This window comes from Prionailurus viverrinus, chromosome B2 (genome assembly GCF_022837055.1).
Source record: "Prionailurus viverrinus isolate Anna chromosome B2, UM_Priviv_1.0, whole genome shotgun sequence".
NCBI lineage: Eukaryota > Metazoa > Chordata > Mammalia > Carnivora > Felidae > Prionailurus > Prionailurus viverrinus.
The window spans coordinates 84,011,229-84,035,781 of record NC_062565.1 but is presented as its reverse complement, the minus strand read 5'-3'; the positions used below and the strand labels follow the sequence as shown (position 1 = coordinate 84,035,781).

Sequence of the window (24,553 nt, the reverse complement as noted above, 5' to 3'; positions counted from 1 at the left end):
ATTAAGGATGCACAGAGATATATGACACAGTAATGCTCTGTTTAAAGTTTAGTGAAAGACAGAAACTTATATGCAAATACTGCCATACAGTTCAGCACTGGTGGAATGCATGGCTCAATCCTATCAGAGTGCTAGGAAACAGTGATTCACTATGCTTGGAAGGAGGGCAAAAGAGATGCCGTCAAAGAGGTCACTGGAGCAGTGTTTGAATAGAGAAATTAAAGAGATTATTCTATTGCATATATATCCTAAAATCCCTGTCTATTCAGAGTCAATACTGATGTTTTTACAATTTTGAAACCATGGTGTGGTGATTGTGACACTTACAAATTACTTTAAATTTTTATTACCCATGAAATAGATGAAAATATTAACCATAAATGTTGACTGTGGAAAGATTAAAGTGTGACCCTGACTATCTAGAAAAACGTATAAATATTCACAAATTCTAATCATCATTCAGTTTTCTCATTGGAGTTTTCTTTCTGAAGCTAAGGCAGAGCTGAGCCTAAGACAAGCAAAGAATTAGACCCAGGGGCACATGGATTGGATGGAAACAATTTCTACACATACGTGTATAATTTTTTCCTCCCTCATGAACAGAACTACTATATATATATATATATATAGAGAGAGAGAGAGAGAGAGAGAGAGAGAGAGAGAGAGGAGAGAGAAAGATAAAATTGTTTTTTTTAAAACCCAAATGAAAAACAATACTTCAAATCTTTTCTTTGTTGAATAATAATAGGCTGCAATTCAGAAATCAAAGTCTAAAAGTTGTTTTCTTTTTCTTCTTCCTCCCGCCCCCACTTTGTTTAATTCCCTCAGGGAGTAAATCAGCAGGTGCTGAGTTAGGAAGTCTGTATACACCTTTGTTTGGAAACCATTACACCAGAGCTACCTCGCTGTTTTTCAATCTAATATCTATGTACAGTTAGCATAGGTATACAAAATTAAGAAATGAGTTGTCAAAGGGAAAATATAGATAAAACAGAGAAAAGCCAATCAGAAAAAACTTTACGCAGCCTATTGTGGCAAAACCTACTCTGCCTACGTATGATTTACCGCTCTGGAGACTCAGTCCCTTGCCACCACCAAGAAAGAGGAGTATTTTCCGTCCTACCTCATATTAAAGATTGCAGCTGTTGACTGTTTCAGCAATAAGCAAACTATATTATCCTGACATTATATGTTAAATGGCATTTTGCAACTGGATCATTCATTGGAATATACATTTTGTTGTTTTTGTATTCCTTTGTTTTATCAAGTCTGTAATAGTATTAGAAATATAATACTCTGGGGAAAATATGACAATTACGAATTCTCATATAAGTAAAACTTTACTAATTTGGAAAAATGGAAGTGAGAAGGCCTTGTGACTTGAAGAATCGGAATCAGTCTGTTTTGAAGGACATGGAAACACACACTGTCCCCAAAGAGACTCTCAGAAAGGTCCGGCTGGGCTTGCCTTAAGAGGCATACAAGAATCACAGCATTGCACAGGAGGTTTTTGCAATTAGATAATACTAAACTGTTTTTTTAAAGTACTCGTGCAATGTTTGCTCTTTCATAAATAGCCTACCTCCTCTGTAATCTTAAATTCTCAAATGTGTATATTGCATACTTTGTCAAATTAGAACAAATGATTCTGCTCATCTTTTTCCTAAATTATGATAGATTATAAATCCATGATGATTTACTATGATTCCATGATGATTTTTATTTTATATTGATGATATGAGAGATAAAGCACTTTTCTGCTTTGGAAAATGCAGAGTATATGTTTTGTTTCCTTTTTACATATGAGAAAAAGACACACAGAGATCAAATACTTTGCTGGGGAAAAAATGGAGATTTAATACAACTGTACATCAAAGATCTCTCTCTGTTGAGTTATAACTAAGTTTTCAACAACTAAACAGGGGATAGCCATTCAATAAGGCATTTTGTGGGTGTCTTTTATAACTGAGGAATATAAAACAGATGGAAGTTTGTCCTTACCATGCCCTTAAAATGCAAAAAATAAACATTTATTGAAATCTATATCATTACAATGTAATGCATTTATTTAAGATTAGAGGTAAATTAAATAGCATAGATACCTCTTATTCATAAGATTTTGTTTACCCTCTCAAGTTCTTACATGGTATTGAGTGTTTCTGAGCCTCTTTTTCTCCGTTTACAGCAACAGCGGTCTCCAGTGAACAGAATCCCGTTATTATCATTGCTGTGGTTGCAGTGGCAGGGACCATCATTCTGGTGTTCATGGTCTTTGGCTTCATTATTGGGAGAAGGTAGAACACAGATTTGTTCTAATCTTTAACACAGAATGTATTGATTTTTTAGAATTATGTCAGCCTATTACTTACTATTTAGTGCATTAGAATGTTAGATACTAAATGCAAACATTCTTTGGGATGAGATACTAAAGGTTAATAAATTTCCATTCTCTCAAGGTCAAATACAGTGTGAGCTTAATCATTCATTGCCTTTAGTTTAAGAGCAATGAGTACTGTAAGTGCTATTGGGTGTATTTTTATTGGTTATATTCAGCTAGGTTTTCATTATAAATACAGTAGATACCTAGGGAGAAATTCACTCTTTTAGTTAATGGTTTGTGGAAACCATTTAAAATCTGCTGTTGTCGTTGTTTTTCAGAAGAAAGTACAATTATTCACTCATTGATAAATCTAAATCTGTGAAGTATGTTCCTTCTACATTGTCTCACACCAAGACTTTATATTCTGTATGTTTTTTAATCATATTAGTTACTATATTATTAATGAGTTCATAACTATGGGCAAGAAGTTTCTGCATGTTGTTTATTGCTCTAACTAGCAAGTAGTTAAGGAATTAAGGTATATTGTACTGAATTTTAAATATATAAAGTAAGATCATTGTTTGAGATCATCACAAATTTGATTTTTTTTCCTAGGCACTGTGGTTATAGCAAAGCTGACCAAGAAGGGGATGAAGAACTTTACTTTCATTGTAAGTGTTTGGCTTTTTTTTTTTTATTATTTGTACCCCAGTTAATACAGAGACCTGGTTGTTAGTATTGGCATGAATAAATCCCTAATGTATCATGCTTGAAAGTACCTAATGAACTCAAAATGTTGCTTTAAAGCATTTGAACGAGATATTTAGAATGAAAATCATATGATGTGAATTTTAAAAACAAAATATATTCAGAAATTTAATCTCTCGTAAGAAATTTTAGTATAACTGCAGGATATTTAGCTGCTTTTATGTCACAGTTTTTCCTTTTGCAAACTTTGCCCAAGCGTTTCATACCATTCTAACAACAATCCATTAAATGTTGCATGGCCCATATTCTAGTGAAGGAATTCATTTAGAAGGATAGACCCTTTGTCCCACCCAATGAGTGATGCTACCATGACAGCCTAAGCTAAGGAGCCTTCTTCTCTTCAGCCACTATCTATACATTGTCTGATAGATGTTTCCCCAGATATAAATTGAATAATAGGATTGCTCCTCCAGTTTTTTCTGTGGATTTTGGTTCCCTGATTCTTAAACATTCATTTTGGAAATCACATTCAGAAGAGACCTTGGGAAACCAAAGAAAATAGATGCCCGTCTGCATTAATTTTATTCCTATTGCAATGTGGATGGCAAGTGAAAAAATGAGAGCTATGCAAATAAATGTTATTCCTTCCTCTAGCCAAGGAAAAAACCTCACAATCATATGGTTTTAGTTCTAATGATTAATGATGTTCATATCCAAGTGCATCATTTTTATTTTTAATCCTTGGAAATATTAAAAAACAATTTCACTTATTATTTTTCTTGGTAGCATAATCTTTACTAAGATTGCTCTTGGAGAAAAAAATGTTCTAATTTGCCCATGAGTTACATCTATTATTATGTTATTTATCAAATTATTATGCTAGTATCTAAGAAGATATTGTCATGTACCCATCCTAACATCACAAAAAATGTATAAACATCAATCAAGAAAATGCATGGTTTAAAGACACAAATTGGGAGCACTATTATTATCGTTACTGTGATTCTCAGTGATGAGAGTGCCACAGGCAGTTTATAGAGATACACAGAAAAAAACGGAGGGTACATTTTTTTCTCTTTTACAACAGGAGACAATATCTTTAACACTTCCCCAACAGAAAAGAGCGAGTTGAAACTTGAATGCCTAAACTTTTACAACTAGTTTTAAATGTATGTAGAAGAGTAACATATAGTTCCTAAAATCCCCTATTCTACCCATTTGTGAACAATTTGATGACAGAATCATTTAATTTTACCTTCAACAGTTTGTCACTTTTCTTTCCTTTACTGCATACATCTGAGACATCCCCAAATTATCAAATACGTTTTAGTTTCTTTGCCTTTAACTTTTAGGTTATGCAGAAGGTAAACTGAAATGTGACTTACCTGAAACATGTTGTATAGCCGTATGCTAAATTGTCATCACTCAGTTTTAATATTTTGATGCCATTTGCTTTTTTTACATTTGACATCGAGTTTGTAATTAGAAAAAATAGAGCTGCATGTTTACTTGCTGACATAGACAAGATAAGCCTGATATATATATATATATATATATATATATATATATATATATATAAACAAACCGTTTTCACCTCTAGAGCAAAATATCAATGGTGGTTTTAAGTTATTTAACACTCATGAGAAATGTCAATGAGATATTAACACACAAAAAAGCTCATTCTCTTAAATTGAGAGAAACAAGAAACCAGAATATTCAGAAATATGTCAACGTTTTCCTTATTTTAAAACATCCGTTTTAGATGAATAATGAAAAATTAAAGTGCACTTAGCAATATCCTACCCTAGTAAATCCTTGATATTTTTGAATCACCTTCTTTACAAAGGTATCTTTTCTTGTCATCTGATGACCAGGCACTTGATTTGATTTTATAGCTGTATCTAAAATACGTAAAGTACGACTCTATGGTCACCAGCTGTTTACAAGTTGGTGTCCTTTTATTTCTTTAGTATACAGACAATTTTCTTAGGTGCTAAGACACCAGATTGAATTTTTACAGAAACATGAAAGCAACCATTTAACTAGCTTTTAGAGCACTGAATTTAATAGAATGTCCAGTCATTTGTATCAGGCGCCCTCGACTCTCCATGGCCCCGAGTGCTACATTTAAAGATATAAACACAATGGAGAAGTTTAGTGAAGCAATTCCAATTTACATTTTGTTTCCTCCTACCATTTCTTCTAACAATGTCTTTGAATCCAAGCTGGGCAGTATTTCATGTTTTTATGCCAAAATTGCTCTGGCCTGTCAAAATGTTTTATGACAGCTTGAATAAAGAACCATCAGAGACCCATTTGAGATGCAGAAGGTTACCTCCAATCTAGCTCCCTTATCACAAAACAAAAACAAAACAAAACAAAACAAAACAAAGAAAGAAAGAAAAAAGAAAGAAAGAATGGAAAGGGAGAAGATGGCTCATTCTCCATCTGCCTGCCAATCTAGGAGGTTAACCTATTGTTTTCTTCCCTTCTCTCTTTTTCTCTTCCCCCCCTCTTCCCTGTACTCCTTCTTCTCTCTTTTCTCTTTCTATCCCCTCTCTCTTTTCTTCTTGTGTTTTTTTTTTTCATGTTCAGCTTTAGTAACAAATGAGCATCTGTCAGTTTTATAAACTGCAACAATAATTGTTTAAGACAATCAATTTTGGATAAACAATCAACTACAGCAGAATAAATCAAGATTTTTAAATCCCATTTTCCTTTATACATTCTGCTTCTTTTTGTTTGTTATGTGTTTATTTTTTAAATATAGTTTTAATATAATGTGATGACATAAGCACAGTTAGGCTGCAGTGTAATACATAAATATATTGTTCTCAAAATAGTAAGATTTAATGAAAAGATTGTTCAGTGGCTTTGTTAAAACAATAAAGTTTTTTTGAGGATATAGTGTAATTCTTTTTATTGCATTAATATAACCAAATATATGCCTATCTATCTTATCTTTGTCTTTAACCAAATGATTAGATTTGGAATACATTATTGTAACTGAATTTGATTTAAAGTTGACATAGCATTATCTGTTACCTGCATGCTTCTGGGTGCATTTTAAGAAGATTTTAACTTTTAAGATGATTCTATGTTGTTTGAATTTTGACTACCTTTTCTGAGGCATATTGGCTACCTCCTTCCAGAGCCTTATATTTGAAAGTTCATAGAAACCATTCCTCTTTCAAATTGCTGTCATCCACGGTTAGCAGATCCCAGGAATATTGTAAATTTTCTAACTTTACTCTGCATTTTGTACATCTGGCCTCTATTGCCCTTCAAGGTGAAGATGAAACTGTGTCTTTAGTAGATTTCTCTCTGATTCTGTGATAGTGGTCCCTCACATCTTGTACTAATTTTATGTATATGTCAACGGTGGTTGGTCTTTACAAAAATAAATCAAAAGAATAAGTAAGATGTCTAAATGTTTTTTAATATTGCTGTCAGTGTAGTAGGCTACCTGTAAATGAAATGTCTTCTTTTCCCAGTGTATTAATTTGATTGATTGACTGACTGATAGATTTACAAATGTGTTTCCAAGTCCATTACAAACCTCAATATGGCTTGAACTATGCCATGATAGCAGCGAATTTAATTAAACCTCCAGTCTGATAAGAGTCATGTCAGAGAATTTTGGTGATGTCTTTTGTTGATTTACTGGAAAAGCAATTCAGTTAGTAACCTATGAGCTGGATCCTATGTTACCTATAGAAGCTTGCAGATAATACCTATACGCCAACAGACCGAAGTAGTCTGTTAAAACTGCTGTGAATCAGGTGATGTGGAAGCAAGTTCACTGTTCCAAGGAGCACTCTGCATAATGAAATTCCTGGGCTGACTGCACAATAAGTGCTTTGCTTCATCACAGTCATGCTTTCTTACATCATTACAGTTAAATTTCCAGGCACCAAAACCTACATTGACCCTGAAACCTATGAGGACCCAAATAGAGCTGTCCATCAATTCGCCAAGGAGCTAGATGCCTCCTGTATTAAAATTGAGCGTGTGATTGGTGCAGGTAAGGCTGTTGTAGCTTCCTTGTTCAGCTGTTCCATTTAGCCAGGATCGAAAGTCATACATCATAATGACAGGCAAATAATTATACCTCAAGTATAGAACTTTTGCATTCACCTGAACTGTTGGAAGCAATGAGGCTGTACTTGTTTATGAGATCTCAAGAAAAAAAAATGAAAAAGAAGCATGTGGCACAGAAAATCTGTATATCTTTTGTCTTCTGTTGGATTTTTAAGATATTGCTCTACAATAAGCTACTTCACAATAGTTCTGGCCTGCTGTTTAAGAAATGACTTAGTATTTTTTTTTTTTTAAATGAGAATGTTCCTGAATTTTGTTGGAATCTACATTTCCTCTTACTTGATTTGCCATCTTCCTGCCAGGCTTTCACCTTTTTTGATCCTTTTTTTTTTAACCTTTTTTTTTTTCATGCATTTGTAGGTATTAGTCAGCCATTTAATTCCATGCAGAAAATTAAGATGTGTGACTTATATAAAAAGAATATTATTTTCTACATATACAATATATATTTTTTACATGTGAATTTATTTATTTTTTGAGAGAGACAGAGCATGAGTGGGGGAGGGGCAGAGAGGGAGGGAGAGAGAGAATCCCAAACAGGCTCCATACTTTCAGCTCAGAGCCCTATACTGGGCTTGAACTCATAAACCGTGAAATCATGACCTGGGCCGAGATCAAGAGTCGGATGCTTAACCAACTGAGCCACCCAGGGACCCCTGTATACAATATATTTTCATAGTAATTATACACTTTGGATTCAACTCTCTTAGATTTAGCAGTCCTAGTGCATACAAATTTCAGACTTTGAAATCTAAAAAATACTTGCTTTTCAAACCGTAAAAGCAATAGCAATGCTTAGAATTTGCAAATGCATCCTTAGGCTTTAGCCGCCAGTGTACATTGTATCCTGTATTCAAATCTAAAGGTTGTTTCTAAAAACGTTTTTGTTAATCCAGTTAAAAAATTGTAGTTTGTGTAACAGATAGTTTAGCAAAGCTTAGAAGTGTTTTTAGTATTATGCATTTATTATGAACGAAGAAATATTTTTGAGATTAACATACACCTGCCTGTTCTATTACTTCAGGAGAATTTGGAGAAGTCTGCAGTGGTCGTCTGAAACTTCCAGGGAAAAGAGATGTTGCAGTAGCCATAAAAACCCTCAAAGTTGGTTACACAGAAAAACAAAGGAGAGACTTTTTATGTGAAGCAAGCATCATGGGGCAGTTTGACCACCCAAATGTCGTCCATTTGGAAGGGGTGGTTACACGAGGTAGATATTGATACCTTTCATTTATCAAGTGGACTGTCAGAAATTAGTGTTATTTTGTACCTAATTAAAAACTCAAATTATGAACCTGTTGCATATTCTAAATGAAGGGTTTTTTTTCTTGGTATATAATGGACTAAATTTTTCATTTATGTTACTACCTCTGAAGAAATCAGGATAAGTGAAGGCAGGATTAGAGTTAAAGAATAAATCTGATAAACAGACAGATTGACTGATATTTTCATTTAGCTTCAATGGCCATAAAAGTGATGCACTCTAAGTTTGTACATTTTATATAAAGTGTCATTTTCTCTGAGTTTTGTTCACAAAGTAGGAGTCAGAAGAACATACTGACTTTGTTCTTTAATTTCGTTAATCATAACCATCTTCCAAACAGATATTTAATAACTGAGCTTAGCAGCAGCACTGGGACATTAGAAACACTCACAGCTCACCCATTCAGCCTTTCAGAAGAGCACCGTGTATTTTATTGAGGGTGAGAATGGGAATAAGCCTGAAGTTTAGGTTATGGCTCCTTAAGATACACTTTTTTTGATACATATATATATATATATTTTTTTTTTTATTTTAGGGAAACCAGTCATGATAGTAATAGAATTCATGGAAAATGGAGCCCTAGATGCATTTCTCAGGGTAAGTAACAAAAAAATTATCCTACCATTAAATGCATTATCCATGTTACAACTATCATGTTGACTATTGTGCACAGCATAAACCATAAACATTGTAAACTTTAACAGATCAGAAAATTGCCTTTAAAAAAGCAGATTAAATTAAAGATCAGAATCCTGGTCTGGATTGAACTAGAACTTTTTGAGCACATAAGTGATAAAGTGTAGTTTGAACCCGAAACCCTTTACTCTGAATACATGGTGTAGAGTAACATTTTACTTTTCAGTACAATTATAAATTAAATACAAAAGTAATACAGAGAAGACTAAAAAGTGAGATAACCGTTCAGTAATTGGCATGATGATCCCAATTCTGCCCTGTGGAACCATTTCTGTTATATCGCTGTGTGAACACTGAGTGTAAAATAGAATTACTAACATTTTTAAAATTAATAATGTGTGACTATTTTTGTGATAATTTTAAATACATAAGCATACATATTTTTTGCTCTGAGACTTTTCACCTAAGGATATAAACACGTTAACAGTTTTCGAAATGACAAGGAGAAAGTAATCTAAAGAATAAGAGGACATGGAATGTGATCATACATAATCTGCAGTGATACACTCAACTCAAATTTATAAGAAATCAGAAGATTTAGAGAAATTTTTATTTATGTATAACTATCAACTCTTGGGAATAAAGCATCACCTGGAAAGGTTATCAACTCAAATCAATATCCTCATGCACTGTATTTATAATTCAGTTGGAGAAATCTGTGAGTTAAAAATGGGTTAGAAATATATGGTTGCCAGTCTGGTTGCAAAGAGCTCTCGATCCCATTTGCTGGCACATCTGTTTTAGAGAATCTTTGTTGCAAGTAATATTCCTACCGATAACAAAACAGGGAAAAATATAAAAAGCAAACAAAGTCAGCCAGCATCATCATTTCCTACTTCTTAGTTTCTCTTCACCTTTAATCAAAAAATATCTCCTTTCTCTTTTTTATCACTTGGAGAAAATAAATCTTAATACATATGTTCATCCCCTTATACATTTCTAGATTACTTATATAATATTTTAGCAAGTGGAAAAACACTTAGTTATCAAAGATAGTATTTTTGGATATTCCATTCTCTACCTTCGCTTGAAAAATCAGTGCATACTTTTGGATCTGCGTAACCTGATGCTATTTTCAAGCAATAAAAATAACATATCAATGTAAATAACTAAACAATTATCAAAAGTCTATTTTGTATTATTTGGCTGTCTGTTGAATCAACACTTGTTTTTTTTTTTTTTACAAATGTCTATATTTCACACATGTCTATATTCTATAGATAATATAATAATTCTTATACTATAGTAAATTACCAGCGTGCAGACATTTTTAATGGTAATTTTTCCCTTTGAAAGTAGAGTTAAAGGATGCTCATTCTTGTCTTCCTGTAGAAACACGACGGGCAATTTACAGTCATTCAGTTAGTAGGAATGCTGAGAGGAATTGCTGCTGGAATGAGATATTTGGCCGATATGGGATATGTTCACAGAGACCTTGCAGCTCGCAATATTCTTGTCAACAGCAATCTTGTTTGCAAAGTGTCAGATTTCGGCCTGTCCCGGGTTATAGAGGATGATCCAGAAGCTGTCTATACAACGACTGTAAGGAAAAGTCCCTTACTGCACCTCTTCATATTCCCGAGATTTTCCTACCAAGAAAGCAGGACTTAATAATACAAAGCTACACAGTGGAAAAGACGCAAATAGATCTCAGCTTTTTGTTGTTGCTGGTTTTCTTTTTTCCTTTTGGAGGAACTGTCGTTATGTTTCCACTCTACATACAGACTGAGAAGAAGTGAGATAAGAATGGCAACATGCTTCTCTTATAGCAGGATGTTCATATACATAACATTCGCTTTTATACAATAACATCTAGTTGCTAGCTCTCATAATTGTAGCGAGAAATATAGTCCCATTTTAAATAAATAGATTTTAACAGAATATTAACTATGCTAATTCTTACAACTTTTGTGAAATTAGCAGAAAGGAAAATACATGAGTATTTAGTTGAAGTCCCCATATTTCATTCCATTTTAATAGTTATGTTGCCTAATTTGTCATTGTCTTTTGACTAGACTCATGGCCTAAGACCACCTAAGGGCCCATTAAATTGAGTCGCCTTAAAAATGAAAACTTGTGATGACATTTTAAAAACAGATTAGTAACTTTAAATACACTTAGAGAGATTCAAGAAGGATAGATGTGATACTGCTGAATTGCTAACCAAATATACAAATGTTTAACTGTAGCTTTATAGCTCTGCTATAAATGATTTATAAGTTATTATGCATATTTAAAATTTCAATTTCTTTTATAACAGGGTGGAAAAATTCCAGTAAGGTGGACAGCACCTGAAGCCATCCAGTACCGGAAATTCACATCAGCCAGTGATGTATGGAGCTATGGAATAGTTATGTGGGAAGTTATGTCTTATGGAGAGAGACCTTATTGGGACATGTCAAATCAAGATGTAGGTGTTACACTATTTAAACCAAAAGGATTTCATACATTAATATCCATTGTTATTGGAACATGTTGGTAACGAATGGCTCATAAGAAGAAAGTTTTATAGAATTATAAAAATATGACTGCTGAGTTTTCACAATTATTCCCACAAAAATTACCATAAATTAGTGGTTCAATTAACTTCACTTTGAAGATCGTCTTTCCTTTTTTTGAAAATATCCTCTCAGTAGATACAAAGGATATGTCCACTATCTTTTTCCTGAATAATGATAATGATGCTGTACTTGTAGAACTGTAGTGGGAAAGTCACCTGAGTAAAGGAGTCATTTCCAGAGGGGAGGAAGGAAGCCTGTGTTTTATTTTGTCTTTGAAGCTTGGCTTTCTTTTTCTTTTAATGTTCTCAGAAAATCTGTTTAACATGTCTACTGTTGGTTGATTTGATTAAATTTTAATTTCATGAGACAAACTAAATCTTATGCTCAACGCTGGTAGGTGTTCCATGGTGATATTTTAGAATCTAATCACAATGGGAGTACTTTTGGAAATTGCTAAAAACTTCGTACTTGTTAAATATGTATCCTGTTGCATACTAAGGCATAAAACATGCTGTGATGCATTGAGTAAAAAGGAGATAGCAGTTCTTGGGGGTATACATGTCACACCAAGAGACCACTTACAAAACAATACAGCATAAATGCAAGTGAATATTGGCTTCTATTAGGTTGAATTTGATGAAACAGGCATTTTTACATGTCAGAAACTTTTAAATACCGGCAGATTCATATGGTCCAACCTACTGAAAATGTAAGTGAAATCTAGATGAAAGTAGAGCAAGTATAAAATCTAGGAAGGTACCCTGGATTTGAGCTAGCAATCTGGAGAAGACTTTGGCCATAGCTAGTGAGAGAATTTTCCAAAGAGGCATATTGGATGGTCCAGAAGCTAAAACTTAGCCAAGTGTGTGGAGACCAACCAAATAGATTCCCGGTCCTAGAACAGAGCCGTGCACACTGGTAGTGATTTGATACGCAGATTAAGTTGGGGCAAATTGATGAAAGGCTTTTATGAAGGAGTTTAGAAATGGTACAAATGCATGTTCATGAAGAGTAAAGAAATACGTGGTGCTTGAGGAAAGTCTGTATCGCCATTAAAAGACGGATGTGACCAGCAAACTGGAATAGTCAGTTCTCGAAGTACTGTAAACATGGACAGCAATAGAAGGTGACTAAAATTAAAATCGAGTTATTTTTCAAAAATAGGTCATGAACATTGTCACATAAAATCAGCATTTTGGGTTTAGATTTTAGAATTTACCATATCAAACTCCTATGGTCTTAAAACTTGTAGATAGTTATTTTTTGACACCTGAAATCAGATTGTTTGTTGGTGAGGTTGTTTTCAGTAAATCTTCCCCAAAATTTCTGAATGAACTTCAAAGTTCACAGCCTGACGAGGTGACATTTTTAAGTCATTTAAATCTTTTGGTGTTTTGAACTGAGGGATGTCATGAAACTTTTTTGTTTTTTTGGTTTTGGTTTTGGTTTTCCAAAGATAAAAGTCTAAATGATGAGCCTGTTTGGCAGAGGCAAAGTTGTTAATATTTGACAGGACTCAGTGTCAAAGATTTCATGGACTGTCAAAATGTGGGCAAACAAATCCTTGGGGCAGAGAAAGAGAAATATTTACATTCCCCAGACACTCAGTGGAGTTTCATTTCTTTTGACACCTTCCTTCTGTACTAGATTCAAACATAAAGGGAATGACAGGAATATAAGATGACTTAAATTCAAAGTTCACTTAACTTCTGAAAACAAGTAATAGAAAGGGTGAAGAAGAAAAGAAAATCTTCAATGTTAATTTTTAGAATTCCTTAAATATTGTTTGTCTTTCCTGAAAATGAAATGTGAAAATATATAATTAGTAGAACAAGAAATAATAAATATTTGTACTGATCAAATTAAATTATTATGTCTACAGTGACATTTACTTCCAACCTAGAACATTTAACACCAAGTTTCTTCTTTTTTGTAATTTTGAAGGTCTGAATTATAAATCATACACCAGTTTGTATAATAGTAAGGGATTACCTATACATCTCAGTTTTATAGTGAAATTTATGTTACTATTCTTCTTATAGGATAATATTCGTTATTTTATACTTAATGTTGTTAAAGTGCTATTTGAGCAATTATATGTATACATTTCAAAATGCAAATGTTGAAAAAAATGAATAATTCAAAATAATGAATTTCATTCTAGCAAAAAATTCCCTAGATAAAAGCTTTTTTACTTGAAATCTCTGGTAGGAGTTCATGGAAAGACTGAGGAGTTCTGACAATCCCCTGACACGTATGAAAATCCTGTAAATGTGTGAATAGATAGTGGGAAGTTTGCTTTCAACAGATCTTCCTAGATATTAATTTTTTAATTAGTTTAGATTCATGTATTAAGTGAATTAATTAACTTTACATTGTTCAAACTTAGTTCCTAGTAATTTGTCAGGGATTTTAGAAAACCTTCGAATTTCAAATGCCTTGGATTTTAGAAGACTTTTCATAAGACATCGCAAGAACAAAATGTAAATTGATGGTTACATTTATAAACAAATCCCCCAAATTCCAGGCTGAATGCTGAATAAAGGGAAGTGTCTATGATCACTCTGAACAGACAAGGGTATTATAGAAGTCAGTGAGGTAGATAGTTTCCAGAAGGCTTTATCTGCATCCTAGACAGGGCAATGAGCAAGAAAAACTTGGGAAAAGATAGTATGTATGTGTATGATGATACCCATATCCAAACAGGGTATCACTTGATTAACACTTGAATGGATTCTTACTGTATTTTGACATACTTACAGCTTTCTTGAATTTTCACTGCAATGGAAGCAGTTAGAATTTAGTTATTTGCTATTACAATTGAGAGTGAATGTCCCAAAGAAATTTCTAATTTTCATTCTTAAAAATCTGCAGATGTTTAGCCCTTTCCATAATGGCTTTTCAAAGAAAGTTCTTTATATATATACATTCAGTCAAACATAATAAATATTACAGAAATTGAAAATATTCTTCTTTGGCATTCACAACAGCTGTGTTTTAATTAAATGTATGTCTTAATTAGTTCAAATAGTTACCCTCATATTTTGACGTTCTTTAGGTAGATTACATTTTTTCTGTTTATAGTACTAAACAAAGTCATTTCTTTTCACTTTAAGCTAAGCTAATGCATTGTTAGTTTAACTAGTAGGTATTCATAAAGATGGTAAAGAAAAATTAAGTTTCCATAAAGATATTGGACATAAAGATAAATTCTTAAAGTGGGTCATTGAAAGACATTTAAGAGCTTCAAAAATATAATAATACACTTTAACTAAATTTGCTCTCAGTTAAATTGTGAGCCTTCAACTTTCCCTTTTGAAAGTCAATACTAATTTATGACTTTGTATTTTTTGTGTTACAATAGAAACAAAATTGTGATTGTTTTGGTAAAACTTTGCCATAATCCCATACTTGGGGTCCAAAATATTTAATTGCATGAACTGTGGGTCATACATTATTGTGAGGTTAATGGAATGGAGATGAGCATGAGCAAAGAGCAGAAGTCCTTCATGTTAGATCCCATTTTGAGTTATTACCAGCCCATTATCATGGGGTCATTCTGTGTTCTTTTTCCTCTAATTACAATGGTCATACCCTGATAATACTGAAACACTTCGCAGCAAGCAACTTTTGTCTTTATTTCCAAGTATTTCTTTACAGTATATACTAAAGCCATGCTTCCTATTATATCCCAGTGGTCTTTTATACCCATCACTTCCTATGAATCCAGGGCCTATCTAGAATTAGAAATTGCTTAATGTTTTTCTTTTTTCTTTTATTAGAATATTAAGGCTAGATCTGGACAGGTAAATCCCTGTCCAACGGGTTTCTAGAAATTTCACAAAAAGATCTTCTAAATGAATTCCGTGAATAATAACATAATGCTCTAAGAAGTGTAAGTTTAACCATTTTACCCATGTGCCTTGTTGTTTCCAAAAATGAATAACTATTTGCAGAAAGTACTTCTTGCTTTCCCAATTGGAAGTAAAATGCAGCTAACCAAATACAAACTGCAGAATTTCTAGATTCAGTGTGTGCCTGAATCACCCCTCATCAGCAGGTTTACCCTCAAAGGGTATGTATGCTTGGATTATGCCAGCCTATGCTCTGTAGAAGGTTCCCAGCAATTATCATTAGTGCTCCCATAGGTAGGTGCATGAATGTTAATGGGAACATTAGGTTCCCAAAGTCCATTCCCAATCGAGAACATCTCTTATTTTAAATTCTATCCTTAGCTGCTATTCCTTTAAAAATGTATCCACCACTGTATCTATCTTTGAAAGCCAGATGTTTCATTTTATGCTGAAATAAATGTTTTCCTGCCATAATAATAGAGTATAATGCAAAAGGACAACTGTAGAGGTTCATTAACTCATTCCTGTAAGAGTCATTTAATGGTATTATGTTCATTGGCACAAAGACTTAAATACATATTGTGCTCAGAGATGAAGAATTCTAAATGTTTTTATGAAGGCTTGGAGAGCTGCTGAGGAATATTAACATCAGGAGGATTGTGACCAGATTTAGATTTATACTTTATTTTATGTTTTAATTTTATTTTTAAGTAACCTCTACATCCAATCTGGGGCTCGAACTTACAACCCCAAGATCAAGAGTTGCATGCTCCATGGCTGAGCCAGCCAGGTGCCCCTAGATTTGCATCTTAAAAGAGTATTTAGAGGGAAAGAACAAAGGAAAGATCACTCTATGTGCATTGTTACTTTCTAGACATCTGAAGACAAATTACAAGCAGGGATATTGTTAGAAGGTGATGGAAAATAATAAGGATTGCACTAATGTTATGAGCATGGGAACTTGTCCTGCCAAATCAGAAAGATACTGCTTCTGTTCAAATATAAGCAACCTCAAATATAAGTAAAGCCACTCTTTTCCCAATTAAAAAATGCCTCTCAATTGTATTATTTAGTCATTTTGAATACATTAAATATTAGAAGTTGTTTATTTATTTATTCACAATTTAAGTCACTATTTAAATAACTTAACGGAGCTTTCCAAAGTACATTATTTTTACTTGCATTTAAGTTTTGTAACATAGAGCCCCATTGAATCCAAGTATAGGGCTGTCGCTGGAATATTATACAAAGCCATGGAAAATTCTTTGCATTTAATACAGTTTTTTTTTAATTTAATTTCTCCTATAATTATATATTTGTGATCTTTACAGAGTTACGATTGTGTTTGTTTGTGTGATGTAAAGCTTTCTGAAGTTTGGGGTATTTTAGAGGACTGCTTACAAGATACACAATCTTTGTAGCAATGGGATCATAAACAAGGACACTTAAAATTCTGTCCTTTGTCCTTCATTGGCATTCAATACCAACACTGATTAAGGTCATTTAAGTATAAGGATTTTTTCTCCATCATTGTTATTCAAACTAAAGTACTTCTCTTATTTGAACATGTATGCATTTAAGAAGGAGCATCATCAGAAAGTGGTGACTAATTTGCTGTACATAGAAGGAATCTACAACTGTTCTCATGTCAGCTTTCTGGGTGTGATGACTGGAAAGGCCATTAATTGATTAGTAAAAGGTTTTAGGGAAGGCGAGAAATTCAATTATAAATAGAGTATGAGATGCTTATAGAAAATTCAGTTGAAGACATCTAGTAAACTGATGTATAGGATATATAACATAGTATTCAGGGGAGAATTTCAACTAAGAATTGTACCTTATGATATTTTTCAAAAATTGCTATTATTAGGTTAATCTATTTACCTTTTAAATTTGATCAATTTGCACATAGAGATTTTTCTTAAAGTGTACTTTTTTTTTCCTATACAAAGGATTTTCTGTAGAACTTGTTGATGCCAGCTACTTTATTCATTCCATCTGCAACCTTTTACATTTTAATGTGTTATTCTGGAATGTCAACAAGCATCTTAGGGATATGTTTCCCTACAAATATTGTTAATCAATATTTCTTTTTTTTTAAGTTTATTTACTTATTTTGAGAGAGAGAGAGAGAGAGAGAGTGCGAGCATGGGAGGGGCAGAGAGAGGTAGACAGAGAATCTCAAGCAGGCTCTACAGTGTCATCGCAGAGCCCTATGCAGGGCTCGAACCCACCAACCGCTGGATCATGACCTGAGCTGAAACCAAGAGTCGGAAGCCTAACCGACTGAGCCCCTCAGGCACCCATGTTAATCAACATTTCTTAAAGCCAGCTTTTGTCTGCCTACTTTTGCCTTTAGTTTCTTCAGAAACCCAAGGTTTCCTCTTTGTTTTTTCCAGAGTCACTTTTTTCTTACATTTCTACTGCTATTATATCAGTCAGTATGAAAAATGATTTGTTAATTCCCCTTGATATTATTCTAATGTTTTACAAGGCCCTCTTACTTGTGTTGTTTACCTTGGTAATTATTTTCTTGTGCTACTGAGATTTGTAACAGTTTCTGGCTTTTAGCGTCAAATCTTGCTTTCCATATAAACAAACAATAAGTCTGAATAATAAACTTTTAGACTTTTTGATTGCCATGTACCAATGTTTATGGAGACTTATTTTTCATGAACATTCAAAGCTTGTTATAGTGTTTAGGCTGTTATTAGTGTATTAGCACTATCACATACAGTGATGTGCTAGTAAAAGTTTAACAACCAGCACTCTGGGAAAGCACTAACTTGTAGCCTTCCCCGATTTCCTGGTGTAACCCTTCTCCCATCCTCTTCCCCAAAGCTGATTTCAGTCTTCCAGTGTGAGGTCACTAAACTTGGAGTTTGAAAGTGATGCAGTCACCTTTATGAACCACTGTATGCTATTCGCTCCAGCACACCACTATATAACACTATATATTTCATAAGTATATAGGCTCCATGATATTTAAAGTGATAGTGTGCTTGGTAATATTTTCTATCATAGTACATTCTGCATTTTGATATCTTGTTTGAAAGTGTCATTTGAACTCTGCAAAAAGTGACACTTTTGGGGGTTAAATTCGGGGTAACTGAGACCTTCCTCTTACAACTTGAAGAATTCATAGATTAATAGACAAATATGTACATGTACAGCTATATACAAGTAAAATGGTTTCATAACATATTCCGCTTTCAAAACCTCTGGGATGACATTAGTAGTTTTCCATCTATTGCACCCTGAGTGACTTTAATTATTGCTCCCTATTGCAGAATTAACTAGGTAGTGTCATGATATCGTGCTCTTCATGCACCCCTTGATAACATATTTAAGGTTCATAGATGTTTGGGGAAAAATATGTCTTTTGCAATGCTTCAAGATGTGCTTCAATCTTATTTGGATAAATCGCTTTGCCTACTGAACAATTCATTTTATTATCATTGAGCCTCAATTAGTAATATTTTTAATGTTCCTTTGGCTATTAGGTTATAAAAGCAATAGAAGAAGGTTATCGTTTACCAGCACCCATGGACTGCCCAGCTGGCCTTCACCAGTTGATGCTGGATTGTTGGCAAAAGGAACGTGCTGAAAGGCCAAAATTTGAACAGATAGTTGGAATTCTAGATAAAATGATTCGAAACCCAAATAGTCTGAAAACACCCCTGGGAACTTGTAGTAGGTAAGAAATACCTAAGGGAATGGACTCTGGGAGACATTCAAATACTCACTTAAACCTTCTGTCTCCTCAGTCCTAACCCCATGGCAAATTGACACTTGTGTTAAACTATATATCCATGTTAAATTTATTGTGTTTACCAAAGTCTTTGTTTTTTCTTTTCAGATATCTGGCTTACCTTAATTAACTAGTGTTTAAAGGGACCTATTGTTATTGCCTTTTGTTTTTCTTAAAAGTTATGGTAGATATCGTTGGCCATCATTTTAGAAGACTTTCTAAACTGGAATTTTATGATCAGGTGGTGTTCCACATTTTCAAATCATCATTAGTATTATGTGGGATTTTATTACTAGTGCTTTACTTTTTTGCATAATATATTTTCTTGTTTTGCTTTAAGCTATTTAGTAAAATGATTCTATGAAGTTAAGGTTTATGAAAGTAATTCAATACATGATTAAAGAGGTGTACTCATTAAAAAGAGTCCGCAGCACTCCATGCATTCTTTGTGCTTGGCTTACTCCATTGAAGGTGTATTAGAAATTAATAAGCTTTAGCTTCTGAGTCATGCTGATGCTCTTGTCTGTACTGGTCATTAAGCCCTTGTGGAGGTATATGAGCTCACTAGGCACTACAAGGGTGCCATTAGTACGGAGAACACATAATGTTCTCAATAACACCACGTGGTCTGAACAAGTTAGTCCACAACCAAATGTGCTTCCTTTACTCCCAGTTACTTTTGGAGAAACAAATGAATAAAGAAATGTGTACTGATTACAAATACTGTTAGCTGTACTTTTAGAAGTACATGGAAGATGCAATGGTGGTCGTCAAACCCAACCAAAATGTAAATTGTGGATTTTGTAGTTATTGGGCAACGTTTACACATTAGATTTTTTTATTTTTTTAATGTTGATTTATTTATTTTGAGAAAGAGAGGGATAGGGAACGAACTGGGGAGGGGCAGAGAGAGAGAATCCCAAGCAGGCATCACGCTGTCAGTGCAGAACCTGAGATGGGACTCGATCCCACAAGCCATGAGATCGTGGCCTAAGCCGAAACCAGGAGTCACACACTCGACTGACTGAGCCACCCACATGCCCCTACACATTAGATTTTCGTCAGCATATCTGTTTATTTTTTACTACAACATCAATTAGAATATGTAATTTTATTCTTTTACCCTTATTTTTTTATGAGCCAAGACATTCTTCCTTTAGTAGTTCATGAAAAAAATTTGCTTTTCTGTTTCATTCTTATCTAGGCCAATAAGCCCTCTTTTGGATCAAAACACTCCTGACTTTACTACCTTTTGTTCAGTTGGAGAATGGCTACAGGCTATTAAGATGGAAAGATATAAAGATAACTTCACGGCAGCTGGCTACAACTCCCTTGAATCTGTGGCCAGGATGACTATTGAGTAAGTTGAAACTCTCAAAATTCTATTTAATCATTTATTAAGTACATTCCAAGCTTTATACATCAGGTCATTGTCCATAAAGTACAGAGGTTGTAAACCCCAAAATCAGAGAGAAAATCATCTCTTTAATAAGTGTCCACTATGTGCCAGGTATTATGCTAAATAGACCTTTGAACTTACAGTGTATTCTTAAACTCTCACAGCAATAATTTTATTATGTCAATAGCTTTATACACAGCAAGGTGCAGGCTCAGAGAATTTAAATATTGTCCCTAAACTGACTCAAGTAGTAAGTGGTAGCTAATTTGTCTCCATAGCCAGTATTCTAAGCCCCACAGAGTGAGCCTCTTTCCTTAACCATGTATCATTTAGGTGCCTGTTCACTGAGGAAACTTCCTCCATTGCAAAAAAAGATTTCTTTCACCATGTTTGCATGACATGAAAAACTCAAAGCTTCATACCCAATACCGCATCCACTTTGACATCCAATATGATCACTTTCTGAAGAGGTCAAAGGAGGCTTAATTCAGTTAACTGTAACTAAGAATTTAACCTATGTTTTGGAAGGTGTGTGATTGATTCATTTTTTTAAGTTCATTTATTTATTTTGAAAGAGACAGAGAGCACGAGTGGGAGAGGGGCAGAGGGAGAGAGAGAGAATTCCAAGCAGGCTCCACACTGCCAGCGCCGAGCCTGACATGGAGCTCAAACTCATGAAACCATAAGATCATGACCTGAGCTGAAACCAAGAGTTGGATGCTTAACCAACTGAGCCACCCAGGTGCCCCCATTTTTTTAACCCAAAGAATGACAATAAAGCAATTTTTAAAATTGCTATGAACTGAAAGTAAAAAGAACAAATTTTCCTTTCTGGCTCCCACACTGATTATGTGGTCTTAGGAAATCCACTTACTGTCTCTGAACTTCAGCTTCATGTGCTGCAGCGTAAGTCTTATGGGCAATGAGGTTCCTCTCGGCCAACGTGTTTGAAAATGGGAAGCAATTATCAAGGATCTGTTAGTGGATCCAGTTTGTGAACTGCTGTGCAAAGGGTTTCACGTTTTTCAGATGAGAAGGCCAGCAATCAGCTACTCTTTTCTGGCGTGCCGGGAGGTGGCACCCACGTGAATTTAAGCATGCGCGTGCTGTCTTGTTGGGTTTACTCCTAGTCACCATGTGGGTAGAGCTGGCATAATTGCACCTTCTCTCTCCAAAGAAATCTACTTCCCTGAAAAATGATGTTTCTCAAAGTTTTCTTGGACCCCTACTATGAAATACTGGAGTATTGTACTGTTGCTATATTTTAGCTGCTTGCAAATACCTAACTAAGCTCAGTCCTTCTGGCTATTAGGAAAGGTAAAAGTACATACACAGACACAGTATATGTCAAATTTAAACTATTTAACATAGATATTGCACATTTTAGAAAATAATTTTTTTTCTAAAATGTAGGCAAATGATTAAACTGAAATGGAGTTGAGTATACAATCAATAATATGCACAGAATCGCCACGTGATAATTAAACTCAAGATAAATCTTTTGTGATCATTGACGATTCTTGATTTACTAGACCCCAAAATGTTTACATTCATCCTCCATCCTACTGTAACAATTAAAAATTTTGAACTTCGCTCAGGTTCAAGAATACAACATTTCAAATAACATTACCTAATCTTAAGTTAATAATAATTTTAAGACTGTGATAATTTCTGGTACAAAGTTTCAAATCAGTTTAAAGACAACCTGTGGCAAATCAAGAGCCGGAGAAGTTAAGTTCTTAGGAAGGACCATGCCGATGAAGTTTGCCAGTCAGACCCGCTGCGGGGATATGATCATAATACCCAAGACCACTAAGATAAGATCTGTTTGCCTACGATAAACAGATGTTTTAATTAAAGAGCTGATGACAGTTTAGTACCAAATCCACTCTGTGAAAGGTACCTAATAAAAAAATGCATTTGTCTTTTTCAGGGATGTGATGAGTTTAGGGATCACACTGGTTGGCCATCAAAAGAAAATCATGAGCAGCATTCAGACTATGAGAGCACAAATGCTCCATTTACATGGAACTGGCATCCAAGTGTGATTAGCGTTTCTCCCTTACGAGGGAGATCACGGACTGCGAGAGAACAGTACTGGCCTTCGGGATATGCATAAGAAATGCTGCTAGAAGACAGTTGATGTCCTGGGTCCTTCCTACAGTGAAGAGAAGATTTAAGAAGCACCTACAGACTTGAACTCCTAAGTGCCACCAGAACACATAAAAAGGGAATTTAGGATCCACCCCTGGTGGCCAGGAAAACAGCAGTGACAATAAACAAAGTACTACCTGAAAACATCCAAACACCTTGAGCTCTCTAACCTCCTTTTTATCTTATAGACTTTTTAAAATGTACATAAAGAATTTAAGAAAGAATATATTTGTCAAATAAATTCATGATCTTATTGTTAAAATCAATGAAATATTTTCCTTAAATATGTGATTTCAGACGATTCCTTTTTAAAATCATTTGTGTTTATTCTTCATAAGGACTTTGTTTTAGAAAGTTGTTTATAGCTTTGGACCTTTTTAGTGTTAATCTATGACACATTGCTACACTGGGTACCTTTGAAAGAATCCAAAATTAAAAACAAAAACAAAAACAAAACAAAACCATAGCATGATTGAAGATCTATCTCCGTCAGAACATTGGTATCCTTTTTTGTGCCATTTTATTTTGTTTAATTAGTGCTGTTTTGATATCGTTTGCTAATTGGCAGGTAGTCAAGAAAACGCAAGTTGCCAAGAGCTCTGGTATTTTTTAAAAAGAAATTTTTTTGTAAAGATCAGACAACACACTATCTTTTCAATGAAAAAAGCAATAATGATCCATAAATACTATAAGGCACTTTTAACAGATTGTTTATAGAGTGATTTTACTAGACAGAATTTAATGAAAACATTCAAATTGTAGGTTTATGGCTATAAAAAAAAACGAGGCGCTTCATCTAAAGAGTGTGGGTGAAGGCAAGTCTCTGAGAGCAAGAACTATCCAGTGTTATCTAAAATTTAATCTGAGCACATCGAGATTTTTTTCAATGTTGAGACATTAGGAAATTTAGGAGAAATAGTTGACATATATTTTATATCCTATTCTGTTTAATGCAGTCCAAACACAAAAAGAAAGGAGTAAGTTTTATATTAGAACTCGGAAGCATGAGAAAAGGGGCAGTTCACATTTTCACCTTTTAAAAACAGATTTGCTGCACAGAATATCATCACTGCAGTTTTTAAAAAAGTCTTTTATTTGTGAACGCTGATGTAAGAAACTTATTAAATGAAAGAACTCTTTTTACCGTGTAAGGAAGAGGTGAAGGATCTGGCTTTTTTTTTTAAGCTTTATTTATTAAACCATATTATTTGATTACTGTGTTAGAATTTCATAAGCAATAATTAAATGTGTCTTTATAGATATTTCAGGAATGTATACATATTGTGAGTAATGCTTTCAAAGTTATGAAAATCATGAACTACCCCAGAATTGAACTGTTGTACTTCCAAAGAGAATTGGGCTGTTTATAATGATTTTAATAGAGAAAGATCCCAGGGATCGGTCATAATTGGTCTTGTTTGATAATGTGGGCATCCACAAACAAACAAATAACAGAAACAAAAACCTGTAAATGTTCCTTTGTAAAACTTGTAAATTTTATTTATACTGTCTTGTTTTGTACACACATTTCTCTGTAGTGGGCTCTGAATACATTGAAAATGCACTATATTTTTCTATTTTACTTGCAGAGCATCACAAAAGAACAGGTATTTTCAGTGCTACATAATGTGTTTTCCCACATTTAGGACCAAAGATGGCTATAGAAAAACTCAAATGGATTGCTTCCCAAACCCCTCCCCACCCTTTTTTTTTTCTTTTAAATCACTGTACAGTGTTATTTGGTATTTTAATTTATTTTTCAATTGACGAGAAAAATCATTTTAATTTCACTAAAATGTTTTTTG

At 34.0% G+C, this 24,553-nt stretch overlaps 1 protein-coding gene across 4 annotated transcripts in view; it reads left to right on the top strand.

The window, feature by feature from the left end:
• EPHA7 (EPH receptor A7) overlaps positions 1–22,960 on the top strand; it is a 168,046-nt gene extending 145,086 nt beyond the window's left edge. For 2 of the 4 annotated variants that reach the window (XM_047860744.1, XM_047860743.1), the window contains exons 8-17: positions 2,186–2,294; positions 2,936–2,991; positions 6,927–7,052; positions 8,154–8,339; positions 8,929–8,990; positions 10,422–10,631; positions 11,350–11,499; positions 18,948–19,141; positions 20,400–20,555; positions 22,528–22,960. In XM_047860744.1, coding sequence (XP_047716700.1) covers positions 2,186–2,294; positions 2,936–2,991; positions 6,927–7,052; positions 8,154–8,339; positions 8,929–8,990; positions 10,422–10,631; positions 11,350–11,499; positions 18,948–19,141; positions 20,400–20,555; positions 22,528–22,642 — 1,364 coding nt within the window. In that variant the 3' untranslated portion in view covers positions 22,643–22,960. Of the gene's footprint in view, positions 1–2,185; positions 2,295–2,935; positions 2,992–5,623; positions 5,755–6,926; positions 7,053–8,153; positions 8,340–8,928; positions 8,991–10,421; positions 10,632–11,349; positions 11,500–18,947; positions 19,142–20,399; positions 20,556–22,527 lie in introns of those variants that run through there. The other 2 variants (XM_047860745.1, XM_047860747.1) reach the window with 2 other exon arrangements.
• Positions 22,961–24,553: the final 1,593 nt, after the last annotated feature.